At 40.4% G+C, this 18,384-nt stretch overlaps 2 protein-coding genes across 2 annotated transcripts; both read left to right on the top strand.

The window, feature by feature from the left end:
• The first annotated feature begins 8,776 nt into the window (after positions 1 to 8,776).
• LOC109139517 (placenta-specific gene 8 protein) lies at positions 8,777 to 12,980 on the top strand. Its single transcript, XM_027288164.1, has 3 exons — positions 8,777 to 8,894; positions 8,989 to 9,143; positions 12,498 to 12,980. Exons 1-3 carry the CDS (start codon positions 8,780 to 8,782, stop codon positions 12,678 to 12,680), a joined length of 453 nt encoding a protein of 150 aa, XP_027143965.1. The 5' UTR covers positions 8,777 to 8,779; the 3' UTR covers positions 12,681 to 12,980.
• Positions 12,981 to 14,754: 1,774 nt separating this feature from the next.
• Positions 14,755 to 17,785, top strand: LOC104937118 (cornifelin homolog A). Its single transcript, XM_010753271.3, has 4 exons — positions 14,755 to 14,912; positions 16,456 to 16,572; positions 16,894 to 17,048; positions 17,527 to 17,785. The coding sequence occupies exons 2-4, from the start codon at positions 16,467 to 16,469 to the stop codon at positions 17,644 to 17,646; spliced, it is 381 nt and encodes a 126-aa protein (XP_010751573.3). The 5' UTR covers positions 14,755 to 14,912; positions 16,456 to 16,466; the 3' UTR covers positions 17,647 to 17,785.
• The last annotated feature ends 599 nt before the right edge of the window (positions 17,786 to 18,384 follow it).

Here is an 18,384-nt window from a genome sequence, read left to right as displayed (position 1 = left end):
AAACGTAGCCCTTTTTAAGAAGCTTTGAAAAATATAGACACTTCCTCCAAATCTGTTCTCAAGTCCTGAAAAGTCCACTGCCTACCAAGGTATAGAGTAGAGGGCGATGCAATACAATTCATTCACAGTCTGACCAAAAGTAAGTTAAATAAACACTATGTACAATCAGGCTTCAGCTGGCGCTAAATGAGCCGGTGGTTTTTGTGCCTTGTTGAGCCATCAGAAGCTTCTGTAGGACACTTGACAGGCTCAAGGCCAAGATCACTGACGGGGAAGTTTTGGCGCCCCGGGAGATTCTTCCTTTTTTTTTTTTGGCACTTCTTGGTGAAGTTTAAGAGATGGGCGACAGGGATACAGGACACTGCCCGTTGTTGTTCATGATGTCATCCAAGTCTTCATCGTCCAGGTCCACTGTGGAGAAAAGGTCAAAGGTCAGGAATGCGTGCCTCCGGGTGAAGAATGCATTCATACTAACAGAAGATGCTGCAGGTGAAATACGGTGGTTTGCGTCTACAGAGATGAGTTGGATCTTCTTGTTTCATATCTCTGTACTAAGCTAAGCTAAGCAACTGCTGGTGGTAGCTTGAATATCTCTGCAAGAAAGCGAAGAAGCAAATCTCCCAAAATGACAGACTATTTCTTTAAATATTTTACAATTTGAGATGACTGTCTTGCTTCAGAGGCCGTTCGCAGATTGAGTTTGTGTGATTGAGCCTCGCTTGACTTTGGGGACGCAATTATCGTCTGCGTTTTGAAAAATCTACTTAATATTCTGTAATATTCTCTGAGGAGAGGCAAAGCATGGAGGTAATAAAAAGTTTTTTTAGATTTACAGAAGTGTATTATTGCTCTCTGAATGATCAGATCATCACTGCAGACCTCCAGACCTTGCACGTGCAAGAATGAACTCGAAAAAGTGTCAGGGGGGGGGTTCTCATTTTTGTACATCAGTCACTAAAAGAACCATACAGAACATTTGTTCTCACGTCTCCTCAAAGAAGCCTACATATTCTATTCCTCTTTTTTTTCCTCCCTCTGAGGAGCCTGAGACTCAGAGCCGGAGTCTGAGAACCGGGCAGATCGCAGATCGAAGATTGCTGTCCTCTTTACACAAAGACTCTGTTATATATCGAGGAATAAAGGAAACAGACGAAGATGTGTATTTTTGAATATTACTGAAACAGCATCTTCTGAAAAGAGAAATGACTTTAATCTTTATCATTAAACATATAATAGTTCGGTATCTTAAGGCAAAACTACGCTTGTCTGTCTATTTCCTCATGCTGTATGTCATGTTTTATTGGACTTCATGGAATTCTGATAAGTTCAGGTCACATTTAAAAGTGTCACCATGTTAAATTGTGAGCTGCGTGTAGGTGGTGTTAATGTTTAAAGGACCTGCAGGGAGAAAAGTCAACCTCACCTTTCTTGGACCGACCAATCTGGCCCAGCTTGGGTGCCCTCTGTCCAAGTCTCTGTGGGTTGGCGCCTCCGCCATGCCCGTTGACCTGTGGGTGTCCCGGGTTATACTGGCCTGCCGGTCCGGGCTGCCTGGGCGGCCCGGTGGGCGGGATGAGTTCTGGGATACCTGAAGCTCCGTACATCTCTAATAGGGGTGCTTTCTCCTGATTGGCCGCTAGGTGTCCGCACAGCCCAAGCGTTGTGTGGTGGAAAAAAAAAAAAAGCAGCTCCTCACTTCCGCAATGGCATTCAACAACGAATGTATGAACAACACACGACAAAATGCTGGAAAGAGCTGAGAGAAAAAAAAGTCCCGTGAGCCTGTGAAACAGAGTAAAGACGTCTGTCAAAAATAGCTCTCATGCGTCAGAGAGCGGCCGGCTTTTGGCAAGTGCGCACACGCACACACAAACACACGCACACACACACTTCTCCGCTGTTTAGACTGAAATAAACGATGTATACTCTGGTGTGTTTTCCACTCCCGTGTCAACTAACAGGTGTAACAGATGCCTTCCTGGACGTTACAATAGCTCAACAGTAACAATAACGTGTCTTCCGTTTGATCCGCTCACTGTAACAAACTGCTTTCCCGTCCGCTCCTGAAACCAACAACCAACTAACTGATCGTTTCCTCTACGATCCTTTCAAAACAGTGAAATATCACAAAGATCAGCTCACCTTCTGTCTCACCGAGGCCGCGGTAAAGAGCTGAATCCGGTAAAAGCGGCTTCAGAGCGCAGTGTTGTTGTTTATCAGAGCTCTCTCTCTCTCCCTCTCTTTCTCTTTCTCTCTCTCTCTCTCTCTTGGCACAGCACCGAGGAAGCGTCGATTTAAAGGGGCCTCTCGTCGTTTTCTCGGCCTTGGGGATTTCCTCGTATTGTGCCTTGACTCATAGCGGCATGTGGACGTCACTGTGCGGCTGACAGGAGCGACAGTGCTGACATTTCGGATTATACAGTGGAGGTGTGCCAAAGTTTCGAGAGCGCACTGCGTAATTACGCACCTTCGGTAATGAGAGAGTGACTCAGGCGCCAGCCAATGACAGACAACTGCTCGATAATCCCCCCCCCCTCCACCCACACACACACACACACACACACACACACACACACACACACACACACACACACACACACACACGCCCCACCACCACCCCTCCATACATAACACGCACTGCTTTATGTCAGAGGGGCAGCAGTTTGAAGTCACATTAGTGACATAGAAAAATGTAGATTAAAAGAAACATTTCAAAACTGTTTAAATAGTCCTGTGACTTATTCTTCTGGAATCCAACCCACCATCCATTAAGAGCCATCACAACCCACAGAGGACAACCCTGAGGCCTAAAGAGCAGCATTTTTAATGTTCTTTGTTTGACTTTTGCTCCTGATCCAACATGTTAAAATGAGTAGACTCATCGTTCCATAGTGGAATATCAAATCTCACACTCAGTCGGTCATTACAGACTTGTGCAGTGCAGCCAAACGTTGTTCAAACCAGCAGAACTTCATTTTTAATTCTAGTGGAGATCATTGACAGTATAAAGAATGGACGTCGCTCGCTTCCTGAGTAACCTGACAATGGGCAGATACGTGGAGAGTGGATGGAGCGGAGACGGTCTGCTCAAACAAGCCACTTGTGACAGCGACTACACTGTTAATTATGCATAACTTTAATCCTTCATATAGTTAAAATAAATATAACATGTGAGTTCTATACTCTCAATATAGTTGTCATGAATGGGTAAATTAGCTACAGAGACCATAACTGTTTTCTATCCCAGGCTGGAAACATGTTTATCTCTGCTGTGAAGTTGGACAAGTGGCCGTTTGAGGAACTGCAGTTTTTTGACACATGGGCTTCAAATAATTTGAAAAGGAGGTTGCTGCTTGGTGGATATCCCAAAGTTTTCAAAGACACTGAAGATTTCAGGCTGAATTTAAGCAGAATGTGTATTAAATGATGCAGAAGACACCTAGAATATTTCTATTTGGCAAACATTTCTTTGAACGTTTCACATCATATAGCTTTAATAATGTGCTGAAAACAAGATGGTACACAGAGTATATTTCCTTCCATCCTAAAGCCACTTAAAGAGGTAGGGATTCCAGTGAAAAAAGCGACATGTTGAGGACTTCATTATTGAGCTCTAACAATGGAACCAATTTAAATCAATAAACGGTCAACAAAACATATGTGTTAATGTTTGAAACATGCATGTTATTTTGTTTTTAGGTGTGTCGGTCATTAATTGAACAGTCTACACCTCAGTGACTCTATTCCAGAAGATACATCTGCTATTGTAACGCTCAAACATCACATGCTGGGGTTGAGTGCCAGCCTTAGATAGGACTGTGGGGGTGCAGTGAACCAGAAACACCAGGGACCACATCTACTTTATCACAGTCGAAAACAATGGCTCTAACCAAGGTGGAAGTTCAACCCACGTTTGTTTATTTCGTTGCACAGCTATGCTTTTTTGTGTGCGCAGGAATGTCTTATCTCCATGTTCATCACATATAGATAAATCCATCCACAGTTGAGAGATTCTGAAAAACAAAATCCCCACTTTTGATCTGAAAAACAAAATCCCCACTTTTGTTTTGCCAAAACTGATATCAGATCATTGGCTGTAGGCCCACATGGACGGGGACACAAACACTGGGTATATAACCGTCAGAGTTTCTCTTCGTCTGTAGAACCACTCAGATGCTTTGTCGTGTGAATGCTGCAAATACACTTCCATCATGTCCAGGATCATATGTGTCGCTCTCCTGCTCATCGTTGTGGTTAACAGCTTCTGTGCAGGTAAAAACAAAGAGTTTGTATTTCAGTTGTGTTTTTTTTACATTGATACAACTTAGGATGGAAAACATATTGGAGTAAATCACTGACTCTGCTCGTAAACTACACACGTCAAGTCATTATCTATTTGACGGGAAGTGGTAGAAGTGGTTGATGGCTGATGTATTATTGTTCCATATAAATGATTTTTGCCTTTTTCCACTGTGTACAGTCAACTGTGCTGAATTTCGTGTGACCAAAGGGCACATCCGCAAGTGCATGTGCAAAGGTGAGCGTCTTTCACACGTTGTGGTTAAAAATTCGCAGCCCTGATCATCAGTGCTTTTATCATACTGGATTGTAAATCTCATATTTTATACAAAAGACCTCAGTATGTTGTCATGTAAAGCAGGTGAAACAGTGGTTGTGGTCATAGGGTTTCAGTTTCAACCTTTGTTCTCATTCCAGTTATGCACAATGGACAAATGAAGTGTCGCTCCTCACAGCTTCTCATGAAAAATATCAAGAAAGAGGATCTGATCAAATGTTTCTGCAACAAATCAAACCAACACAGTGAGTGAGCTGACATTTATTGACTTGATTTATTGAGATTGATGTTTGTTTTCTGTGTTAAAGGGTAACGTCAGTATGTTTCAACCTGGACTTTATTCCTCCATGTTGTTGTGTGTCTGAATGACTAATGCGGAGTCAGAGCACTACAGCCTGACAGCCGCAAAACTGGTTGCAACATAAACCTGATGGGCAATTGCACACCGTCAATTGTTATTTTACGTGTCTGACAGCAGAAAGGATCCCTACAGGGGCAGAACTTATGGTTAAAGAGTAACATCCCTATTGTTTAACCAGCTATACTGCTGTGTTCAAAGCCAGCAGACTTCACTGACAAAAACAATTATTTTACCCTCTAACGTTGTAACATATCATTTGCTTCAATCAAACAAAATGAAACTCACTAAAACCTTGGTTTGCTTTATTCCATTATTCCAATCATCGGGCCAAAATACACCCTTAATTCATCGAATTAGATGTGAAAATATCAGGAGAGGGGAGAAAGGGAAGTCAGGCATCAGAGAGGCAGCGGAGAGAAACAATGTTAGAGCCAGAATACCTTCAGAGAAGAATTATGTGAAAAAGATTATGTACAGACAGTTTTGCTTCTGCTGGCTGCAGCACTCTAACTCAATACTGTTCCCCATTAGTCACAAAAACACAGGAGAATAAGTATAGATATATATTATAATATAATATATATATATATATATATATATATATATATATATATATATATATATATTCAGTATTTAATTTATTTTTTTTTTTTTTCTCTTTTTTAATCTATAGAGTTTCCAGAGTTTCAGGCATCCTGCAGGTCAAGGCATCATGATGGTGGGGCTATGCCACTCACAATGTTTTGAATGAGTGGAACTATGCAGAGAGACCAGGAGTGACAGTCCCTGAACACATCTCACAATACATCCCGCCACATTACACAAGATCAAATATCTCATTATATATATCCCATATATCCCATTATACTTAAGGTAACCTTACATCTAATTATGCATCACTCCATGCGTGTAATGTACTGTCCATGTCTGTGACCTTTTATACATTGTAAATAAAGACAGATTTTTGTCATACAGAGACTTTTTTGGATTTGTTTGTGAATCTTTAAATGTGAGTGGAGTTCTGGAAAATATGCTTTTTCACATTCTTGCTGAGAGTCTGACGAGTAGATTGATACCCAACTCATGTATGTGCAATGAATATGAAGCTACAGCGTTGTTAGCCAGTTAGCTTAGCTTTGCGCAAAGACTGGAAACAGGTGTAGACAGCTAGCCTGGCTCAGTCCAAAGGTAACGCAATTCACTAATTAACGTGTTACATCTCATTAATTTGTTTCATCCATACAAAAACCGAGGTATAGGATCAATCTTCTCATCTAACTCTCAGCAAATGTTTTAGTAATAAGTCTTTCCCAACATTTTGTATTATTGCATAAGTTTTCTTAACTGAAATGGTTGTGAAATAAATTACAACATTGTTGAGATGTTCATCACAATTTTAGGGATATTTACAAAAATACATCAGTTCTAAAACATGTTTTACATGCTGTCAAGTATCTAAATAAAGACACCATCAGTTATTTTTAATATTTGTATTTTATCTTTAAACCATAGGAATGAAATGGTCATTGTTTAGGTGGATGTGACTTTCCTTTCGTCCATGAGTGTCACCTTTGTTAATCTTCTGTATGATCACTGGTGTCAGCTGCAGCCTTGATGGGAGAGGAGTCAGGTTTTGTTTGATAGGGGTAAGATTTACTCCTCTGGGCTTTACTCACTTCTACGAGGACAATCAGATATCACAGTCGGGGCTTTTTCAGGTTGCATTACTTCAGTGAGAACACTCTTGTGCAATTCAATATGGTAAAATTCTTGTGGTGTAAATCCCAATTGTTGTGGAGAAATTGCTGAAGTCAAAGGTCAATGGTGAGGTCAGGAAGGAAGAAAGTGTTCAGGAGCCTCTGATGTCTTATGCTGTATTATTTATTGATACTTGGCCAAGGAGAATTAGAGACACTCTCAAAGTCAGTCTCACATTCTGACGAACTCGTCCTGGTGGATCGACTTTAAACCCCAAGATAACACCACAAATACTACACGCCCAGAATTAGTCAAACCCATGCAGGTGTTATTGTCAGCATATTCTAGTCTGTGCCGTCTGTAAATTCTTTTAGACAGACTAATCTCTCACTGAGAGCTTTGAATGAAGTGTGAAAATACTGCAGGTCAGCTGTATGGGAGCCTGTTTAACCATCTTACCTGGTTGTTTCTTATTTACACCAAAACACTGCAGTCAAGCACAAAGCACACACACACACACACACACACACACACACACACACATATGTGAAAGTCAAAGTAAGAAGGCAGAAAGAGAGGAAAAGTCAAACTCTGTCGATAACAACACGGTGGACAGTCCTTGTTGTTTTTTCTAAACTCTGACACAGGTAAGTCATCGATTCTATACAGCCTGGTTCTATATTTTCAGTTACACATTTAGTCTGCTTAGAAATGTGATGTAAATTATTCTTCAGAGCAGGCTGGCTCTGAGCCCTACATGGACCAGAAAAAGAGAACGCTCTTTCCCTCCTCTGAGTTTGGAGCAGAGCTAAAGAATAACTCAGGTCAGGAGACAAGCCTGTTTAATCCTTAGTGAGTGAGGGGCGGGAACCTTTGTTCTTAGCAAGCACCTCACTGGTGTGCTGAGCTTATCTTTAGACGGAGATAGTGGTTTCCTGTGGATGTTGGCTTCGGTTAGAGTCTTGATTTGTGGGATAATGAATACAAAGTTTGCTGATTTGTATCCTCTTTTGTTAATGTGTAGGGCCGTTAGACAGCGTTTGCTTTGGGTGCAAATCTGTACACCAGACAGCAACTCAGACTCCTGAATCTCACATTTGTTTTATTTACTACTAATTTCTTTTGCCAGACATGTTTTGGAGGAAACATAACTGCTTGCTGAATTGATGGCAACTTGTCAGGAAGTGTTGAAGTGATTCAAAACGAACCCAAAACATCAAATAATCTCACTGGTGGACTGTTACCAGTACATTTACTTAGGTACTGTACTTAAATTCTTGAGTACGTCTTCTATATCACCATATTATACTTCTACTCCACTACAATTTATTCTATTACTTTACAAATGAATATTTTACATCCATCCAAATTCTCTTGAACAGAATGTAATTGGCAAAAGTAGCTCAGTATCAACCAGATGCATGAATGCACCAATATTATAACATATAACAACACTTATATGTAGTCTGGGTACTTTTACTTTTGATACTTTAAGACTGACAATATTATATTGTATAAGGAGCATTTTGAACGCGGTCCTCTTACATATAATTGAGTATTTTTAAATGATGCCATTGCTCTTATAGTTACAGTTATAGTTATAGTTCTTATAGTAAAGGCTCTGCTATTCCTTCTATCACTGGACAATCTTTCCCTCTCCATAACCAAGTACTTTGAGTTGTCTAAAGATAACCATAAAAATGTTAGTCATGCTTTAGCTGCCAGGAGAAGATACTGCAGGAAAAGAAATGAAATGTACTGGCAGTGATATGTTCAGTGTGAGCATGTCGTGTTCGCAGTGAGGACTGAACAACGATCCATTATGTTTCATGTGCAACATATTTGCGTATGTAAATCAGTTGTATAGGTCGTGTTGCATGATAAATAATGATAATAACGTATTACCAATGTGATAACTGGGCAATTTAAAGAGTACTGATTTAGATGACTTGTTTTAGAAAATTTTACAGTGCATAACTTTGAGTGGAATGAACAATATTATACACTGAAACTACAAAATATAAGGGGCGTCTGTCGGCGACTGTGGCCCAGCTGTTCACAAGTTAAGCAAGCATCAAAACCAGAGTGTAACGATGCCACAGTCTTCTCATCATGTGTCCACCATCTCTTTTTTAAGGACGTGGATGGACAGTTCAGATATGTCTCAGCAGGTGATCCAGGGCCAGCCGGAGAGCATGGTTCAGGAGGCAGGTCAATGGAGTACTGGCCTGTGTGAGTGCTATAAAGACGTCGGTGACTGTAAGTCAACTTCACAGTATATCTGATCGTATCTGCTGAACGCAAATAAAAAAGTGCGATGATCTGCTATTTGTGTGTGTGTGTCTGTGTGTAGGCTGCTTTGCCCTGTGCTGCCTCCCAGTGTTTACCTGTAAGGTGACCAGAGCAGTGGGTGCGTGTCCCTGCCTGCCTCTGCTGGACTGTATCGGCTGTGTACCACCTGCCTCTCTTGCAATGAGGGCGTCTGTCAGGCAACGATATGGCATCCAGGTAACAGAACAAAATCCACTTTTTAAGTTTATACGTCATTAGATTCTGTATGTACTTCTCAACTGGAATGTATCCAGAGTAACTGAGGATTACATTTTGTAATGAATGTTCTTGAAATTCCATTAACTTCCAGTATTTTTGGGGTGCTGGGTGAGGGCCTGTTTTAACTTAACTATAATAAACAATCTGCATAGCTTAAAACAACACTGGGTGAGTGGGGAAAATAGAAATTGGTGACAAATATGAGGAAAATTAAACACAAAGTATATTAATATATATGGTCCAAAATCGGGTTCAGATCTGGTGACTGTGAAGGCCACAACATCAAACCATTGAGTCTTTGAGCCTTGATTCCGTGTTTGTCCGTTTTCTCTTATTTATTCAAGTTTTTCTTGTAATTTGTTACCTGGCTTTATGTTTTTATTGTTATTTATGTGAAAGGACCTTTTAGAGAGTTACATTTGTGATTAAATTCTTTCAGTGGTGTGGCCCCTGTAATTGCGATGTTGTGATAAACACCGGTCTGAACAATGTGGTTGATTGCTTTCACTTGCATTACACTGTGTCCCCTGCTCAATTACAATGAGCTGCTGGAGCTTTGACTAATTATGACTCTGCTGAGGAGATGAAGACGTTTCAGTGATGAAACACAATAACAGCACACAGGGGAAATAGCTGCAACATCAAGTAGATGTGCCTGGTGACACTGGTTATTACTTTAGCGATGCAAACAACGTTCTGAGTCGATGTAGTGACATCAGACAAACCTCAGATAGTTTCTGAGGATGCAGTGAAATCAAGACGTGTATCAAATTAATAAATCAGATACAGCAAGCTGCTCAGGCTGCCCACCCACTGCTTCACTGTTGTGCTGTTTGTCCACATCACCATCCTGTATAACCGATCTCAACATCAGAACTGTGATCATCAGTCACGGATCGGTACACATAACCAATACAGTACAAAGCAGATGTTTCTCACACAAACGGCACATGTCAGGGCAAAGTTGTGAATCTGATGTCAGATAAACCAAGCAGGTTGTTCTGGGACAGTGAAGAGAAGGAGAGGCAGATAAGGCAGAAGGTGGGAGTGGTTGAAGGCCAGGCGGGCAGAAGCTGGAGCGCTGCCATCGGAGAGAAGGAGGTGGTTGGTAATGTTGGCTTCTACGGAGGTGGAGTGGGCCGCGGATCGCTGTCGATACTGCAGAGCACGAGTTGGAAGGTGCCAGAAGTTCTTATGAAAACAAGTCGCAGCATGTAGGTTGTTTGTAGAGCAATGCCATTACTCCCTCATAGGTGGAAGGAGACGGTGTGTATCTTGGGAATACTGTAGATTCAGACATTTTACTTTAGCCACTTAGATATGCATTCAAATTTCTGGATCATCTTTCATGTTATTTCTTGTATACATACGCCTAATTCTACATTTTCTTGTCTTAATGTCCTGAAACTAATATTGACTTTAGTATTTTTAGGGATGGCAATGTTGGTCTGTCAGTCTACCATTGTGGTACATACTGAAATGTCTTAACACCTACCGGATGGATTGATATAAAATCATCTACAGGAATTTGTGATAAGTGGGATGAAGCTCACTACCTGGATGGATCCCTCAAGGGTCGCCATGAGGTCACATTTGTACTGTTTGACATGTCTCATGTGGATGGATTACTATGAAATTTGTTCCAGATGTTCATTAGCATGAACGTTGTTGCTAAACTAAACTAAGATGGTGAACATCTTAATAAATATTACACCTGCTTATAAATAAATGAAGCAGCAACCTCCGTGCTTGCGAAGAAGGGTCAGAAAGTACAGTTCCTTCAGTGGCCTTGGGTCCCCATGTTAAAACGTCCAACTTCACAACAGAAATAAAAATGCTAGATGGCCATATAGCCAACAGCTCTTCAGAAACATGTGGGTGACGTCACGGATACTACGTCCATGTTTATACAGACTACAAATGAATAAAAATTTGTCTTTAAGCTTAACTTCGGCTAAGTATACCAAGACGCTGACTGACCCTGTAGTTTTTAGCAGTGCACCTCACAGGAGATTCACAATTTTCACAACCTTCTTAACTGCAAAAGCCAATGAAACAAACAGAATTTATATAAAGTCCATTAATAATATACATCTATCAATCTGTTAACCTTACAGCTAGCTGAACTCAAACTGGACTAACAAGAAACTAAATGTTTTTTTTGAACTAATGACTGAGCAGTCTGAATCAGCGCTTGACCGTGATGCATTCAGGTACTTGTTTTGCTGAAGTGCCTTTAAACTTTGAAGTGCTTGCTTAACACAGACAAAAAAAAAAAATGAACAAACAATAATCTGTGATTGCAAATGTTTGAAGTGAACTGCACGAAATGAATCATCAAAAGCGTGTCAGCATCACCATTATGTAGTATGTTAGCATACAAAGCACCGCTGTGCCTGCATCTTTATGTTTATTATGGTGTGTGTATGCAAACTTTAAATAACAATGTAATGATGTTTTGGGGTGGAGTGATAATTTTAGTTGATAATGTCACCTTCCTACATTGAATTCACGGGGGCAATGCATTCGAAAGAAAGTGCAGTACTGAGCAGATCCCAGGTCTGTTGCACAAGAAAGACAAATGTGTGTAAATCTCTTCATTGATTTTGTTCTTATAGGTTTCTACGATCACTTATAACACAGGTGTATAGAGCTTAAGAAATTGAATTAAAATCATCACACACCTCCAACGAGCAAGGTCGCATGATTCAAAAGCAGCAGATGACTAAATGTATTTGTCACGTTTTATAACTATCCGGTGAAATAAAGGTAATAAATATGTCACGATCGAGCCAGAATGAATATTCTCTTGAGGATTTGACATTATGAAAGAATAATGTGAGCCAGAACAAATAATCAGTGATAAACTGAAAGTGTTCATCTGGCTCCAAATGACAGTGCTGACTCAGTATCATGAAATCACATGCTCAGGCTGCACGTGGAACAATTATCCGCCTTTCCGACTGTGTTTCTCAGACTTTATTGATTTATCAAATCTCACCCACCAACATTTCCATCTTGACATTACTGACAAGCTCTTCATCCTGGCTGCTGTTGCTAAGAGCAAAGACTTGGCTGCGAGAAACTCATCGTCCTCAGAGGGAGGATTTACTAAAACAGAAGAGCCCGATCATTACTGTAACACTGACAAATCATCAAGTTATGCCTCATTATAAAGGATGTGAGTAGAAGCTGATAACACAGGAACAGGCAAATGAAACACAGGACTGCTACACGATATATGTGAACAAATGTTCACCTTTTGTTCGAGCCTCCCACCTGTGTTCAGGCCTCTCTCCGTGTGTCTTACAGGGGAGTGTGTGGAGCGACTGCCTGTTCGGGTGCTGCTGCTATCCTCTATCTTGGCTCCAGATCTCCAGGGAGCTGAAGAGAAGAGCAGCATCCCACGCCTCCTCCTCCTCCTCCTCCTCCTCCTCCTCCTCCTCAGCCAGATACACTGCTCTGACCTCCCTGCAGGAGGCGCACTTGGTCTAGACACGCGCAGCACTCCGCAGCTCTTGGCCGCCTGCCCTCCAGAGTACACGACTTGATTTAATCACACTTCCTCTGGTCTGCAGCCGCTCCCTCTTACCTCAGAGTGTTCAGCGGGGACACAATGTGTCCAACAGGGAGGGGAGTTCAGTTTGACCCGAGATGAAGTGAAAGAAGTATGATAAAAGTCATTTAAATAAAAGATCAGGCGATTTTTCATCTGATTTTGAGTATGAAATTAGCATATTATATTCTTTATATTCTGTATATTTACCAAAGTACAATTCTGAAGTGTATCTACTGTACTTGGGGGTTTAAATTTCATGATACTTCCACTCCATTACATTTGTCATAAGAGGAGTTTTAAAAAATGTCCATTGTTTCATAATAAACCAGTGATTACTTTTTACCTTGTGACCTTATTACAACAAAGCAGTGCTGGGGCCAGCTGTCGAGTTTCAGATGGCTATGAGTTGTCAGGGTGCCACAAAGCTGGATTTCCCCTCCGAGATGTGACATTTACTGCGAATAACTGATGGAGGCCAAAGGTAAAAACAAAGAAAAAACAAAAGAAATTTCCAATATTACAAAGCAGGAAATAGTCTAAAAAGTGAAAACAGATCGGTTTCGTAGACCCCATGGCACAGAGAGGGGTCACAAGTTATATTTGGTTTGGCATGAGCAGCACACAAGAAGATAATTCATCTAAAAATGCCCAAAACGTTTGACTTTAAAGCAGATCAAATCTGATTACCATTCAAAGCCAACATTTGGTGCCTCAGTTTTCAATACTCTAAACTATGTAAATATTCCAGCCTTTGGCTTGGGTATTGAACTTAAGCAGCACTTGCTATCAGACAGGAGAAGCAGTGACTCATGGTGTGTAATCAAATGCCAATCTAGTTGTCAGATAAAACCTTAGTTACAATTATCATATCTTTGTACATCCAGTGTTCTATTAGTCTCAAGAACTTTTGAGTTTTTTTCAGTATAGATAAACATCCAAGTACCTTCAGTCTATAACTGTAATATTGATAATAATGCAAATGAATTACATTTTTATATATCGCTTAAGTTTTACGACCAAATTTCACGAGACATGCAAACCCCACCAGAAGCAGCAGCCGCTGCACAGAGCAGCTCGAAACTTATGATTGTAAAAACAGCCACAAAGGACACAATGAAAACATATTTACTCATGGTAGAAGCATGTAAACCAGGGAAAATGACCAAATCTGAGCAAGTTTACACAGACTGGTGGGCAAAACGCTCCAGTCAAACTTATTCCTCCATTAAAAAATTAAATTAATTGGCAAAACATTAAAATCTAACAAAAGGGGAAACACACTCTGCAGACACATAAGCTAATCAACTGATTTTACTACTTAACACTTAACATTCCAAGATATTACAAATTAAATCATGCACTACTAAACTGCTTGGCTCTCCATGACTTCTTCTCATATTTCTGAAAGCATGACTATTTTTGTTCATTTAAGAGATAAAGAAACAGTTTTCATAGATTCTGGAGGCAGCCGATCTTATACATATATGTTTTAAAATAAATAATTTGACTTCTCTAAGAAGTAGTTGTATGATATACAGGATAACGTACAGTGAGCCGGTCACTTCTGCTAAAATAAACCCACGCCGGGGTCTTGCATCATTCTGATGGGGTTTGTTTATCAGCAATGACCGACTTGCTATCCCTTACATAATATGATATTATTCCATTTCCTACCCCAATATTCAGCTGCTTTTAGACTGCAGACTGGCTTTGTTGGGGTTTAGATACAAAATCTAAATATTTTAAGTTGATTCGTGGAATGAATTCTTACATTGCTAATCCACAAACAATGAGGAGGAAACAGCTTCTGTGTAAACGTGATGAAGAACATTCAAACAAAGGCAAAGAGCCACATGTCACTGTGTACGGGTCACTCTCTTTTGTTCTTATCACATACCTATATCTAAGAACAAGACTATGATGATGTAATGCAATGCGCACTTTGTAAAATGATGATGAAAAAGGATGCGTGACAGTAAGATAGCCTGATGTCAGACTATCACAGGTGTCGCCTGTTGCAAGTCAGACTGGACAGACCAGTCAGTGACATACATCCTCCACTGTCCTGTCACGTTCCCTGCTCTGCAGCAGGTGTATAAGATGCCACGCTGCCCTGCAAATCCATCACTCAACTAAACTCTGCTCCATCTTCCTCACAGGACGCTCAGGTAAGACAATCCACTGTTTGGCACTTCAGGTGAAAAACGTCTGTATTCTGCATGGTGGTGTATTTATATCATAGAGGAAAGCTATATTTTGTAATAATTGACGTTTTGCATCAAATTTTTCAGTGGCTTGGTGATTTTTATGTTTTAACTTTAGGTGACGGATCGTGCAATTTTGTTGCCTGCTCAGGAAATTGTGCCATCTGCGTGTTTCTGAAACCAGACGTAGTTGAACTCTGTTGACCTGTCTGTCTTCCTTCCTGAAAAGTCAGTTCTCTTTCATAAAATTAGACACTGAAAAACTTGAAGCTGTACATCAACACACACATCACAACTTTAAAATCATTTGTTTGATTTCTACATCTTGTGGCACTTTTTTTTCTTGGGTTTAGTGATAATGTTAAAAAAAACTTTTTACAGAAAGTAAAATATTGGGCTTTCAAAGTACCACCATTATAACTGACGTGATGTGTAGGCCGACCCTTTTCAGCCACAGACAGTTTACACAGAAGACAGGTTTATTACTAATAGGAACATTATCCATTATTGACTGTTGAATGTTTGATGAAACCGGTTCAGGAACCAGAGCTCATTTGTTGGAAAACGGTACTCCTGATCCACACTTCTATTCCTGATTTTTTCCTGTTGGGAGCAACGGTTGCAGAGCTTTTGAACTTCTCACTTCACCTTTGCTTACTATCTTTTTGTCACATCTGAACTCATGAATGCGTGCAACGAGCAAGAACATGACTACGTAGAAGGAAACAAAGCATTCTGAGAAATGTAAAACTTATTTTAAATGTCATTTCAGCAATCCTATAGTATATTTAGAATATATATTTTATTAGAAACTTTTTAGTATTCTGATAGTATAATATGTTTCTAAATAAATATTCCAGAGATTCCTCAAAGTACCACTACAAGGAGGTCACGTACCATAGTTTGAGAAACAGTGATGTAGTCTAGAGAGTAGAGGGCAGAACCTGTGCAGTCCTTCAGTTTATCTGAAATTGTTACATTGACCATACTTAGATTTCATCAGAAAGTGAGGAGGCAACCAAGTGTGACTGGCCCTTTATCTATTTTCCACATCATATAAGACTAAATTCAGAGTGGTCCTGCTTGATGTCCACTACATATACTATTATTATGATCATCATTGTTACTACCTACCTAATCATATCTCCAAAAAAGATTTGTTCTGCTTGAGGTTTCTGCCTGTTAAAAGGAAGGTTTTCCTTGCCACTGTCACCAAGCGCTTGCTCATAGTGGGAACTGTTGGGTCTCTGAAAATATTTTCATATAGGGTATGGTCTACACCTTTTCTATATGGAAAATGTCATGAAATAACTTGTTATGATTTGGCACGATATAAATAAAATTGAACTGGAAATGCATGATGTAGCATGTACATGAGTATATTTTCTATGGTATCGTGTCAGTGTTTGTGGTATCACAACATTCTGAAATTAGTGTTTTGGCAAGGTCTTGAACTCATACAGACAAGGTTGTCTATCAACAGTTTTTGTGGGGGGTTTTGTTTCAGAAGCTGAAGTCATGTCTGTGACAACAGTCGTGGGCCAGCCAAGGCCCTACATCATGACTACTGTAAACAACGAATGGAACTCTGGCATTTGCGATTGCTTCCAAGATCTGCCCCAGTGTAAGTAACTTTCTTTATTTTTATGCATTTTGACAAGATATATTTTTAGAGTGAGTGATATGGAGACAACAGACACATTTTTTATGACACAAGTCGAGACAAGTACTCAGCATCTTACTTCCATCTCTCGTGCACGAACCATGCTGATCGTGCAGACTGATCTGGCTGCAGGAATGCCAACAGATGGCTGATTGGCCATACCATTTGTGATGCTTCGTGTGATAGTGCAAGTCCTCAGACAATACAAGAAATCAAATCTCTCAACTGAAAATGACACATGCACACGTGTTTTGAGCATAAATGTGATTTTCTTATGTTCAGGTTGCCTCTCCTTTTGGTGTCCTTGCTGCTTCGCCTGTAAGACATCATACGAGGCCGGGGAGTGTGTATGTTTACCTCTGCTGGATGGTTGCGGAATGATCCCTCCTATAACCACAGCCATCAGGGTGTCTATACGGCAACGATATGGAATTGAGGTAAAGACATTATGCTAAGCTCCTTATTAAAACAACAACAACAACAACAACAACTATGAAGCCGTGTGTCATTCCTGAAGCTTTTGGGCGTCAATAAAATGCACCTTAACTGCGTCAATGCTCACAAGCACATTGTTTACCAGATTAAAAGCTACTGTTGCCTTCACTGTTTATCTGATCTCTGATCAGTATTAAACCAGTTTACCCTTTCGTCGCAGTGTCTATTCACGTTCCTGAACAACATCCAGCAATTCATGTCGTGCGGTCATTAAAGAGAGTTTAGTACACCGTGTTCCTTTGTTAGAGCAGATTTGTTTAGGTTGACTTTGACAACAATTAATGACTATAGCCAAAGAATCAGCTCTGTTATAAAACTAGGAGCGCTACAGTCAAGTCTATATACTGCACATGAATATTAGTTGACCATGAAGTATTTGGCACACTCCAACCCTTTCTAACTGTGTTTTTGCCTTCCCAGGGTACAATCTGCAAAGACTGTGCGTACGCCTGCTGCTGCGGGCCCTGTACCTGGTGTCAAGTAGCGAGAGAAATCAAAACAAGGACAAATCCCATTACCTTCGTCAACTTGTCAACCTGATGAGAACAAAGATTACATTTACAATGGTGCGTCATCGTTATTAACGTGAACGTCATCGCCATCATCACAAACTTTTGAACTTCTCCTTTCCACCGCTGTCAGTTCTTTCACGCTATTTAGAATAAAAGAGAGTATTTTTTACTGATTTGTGATCTGTTTCAAGCACGTCTGCCTTCGAGGAATGTCACTGTGTAGCTGATGAGATCAAACGAGGGTCACAAATGGTGTCTCAATCAATGACAGACAAGAGACAAGCAGACGATTAGCCTCGGTGACTTCTACAAACAGATATGAATGAGAAGTGGCCAGTGTCAGTAGTAGTGTAGCCATCCATTAAATTAATCAGTAGCTGATTTTTAGCCAGTTTAGCAGCCAGTCAGTCAGTCTATCACTTGGTCTAGACTTCTCAGCAACTATTGATTGGTTGAAATTTGATACAGAAATTCAAGATCCCCAGAAGATGAACCTCTGTCTTCTCCTCTAGCACCACCAGCAAGTTGACTTTTTTTCTTTTTTGATTGAAACGTCTCCACAACTATTCAATGAATGGTCCCGATTCTCCTCAGGATGTGTTGCAATAGTTGCAAAAACGTGTCCAACGTCCCTGCACGAATGACATCAAATGTTATCGAGCTAGCACACATGGCAAACGTGATAAACATTACATGCTGGTACAGCATGTCCTCTAGCTCAGAGCAGCACTGTGCACATCGCTATGTATTGTTATTTTGACTTAAC

The sequence above is a fragment of the Larimichthys crocea genome, chromosome XIV, assembly GCF_000972845.2.
Source record: "Larimichthys crocea isolate SSNF chromosome XIV, L_crocea_2.0, whole genome shotgun sequence".
In the NCBI taxonomy this organism is placed as follows: Eukaryota; Metazoa; Chordata; class Actinopteri; family Sciaenidae; genus Larimichthys; species Larimichthys crocea.
The sequence above is the reverse complement of the archived record's forward strand: the minus strand, read 5'-3'. Positions and strand labels throughout refer to the sequence as shown.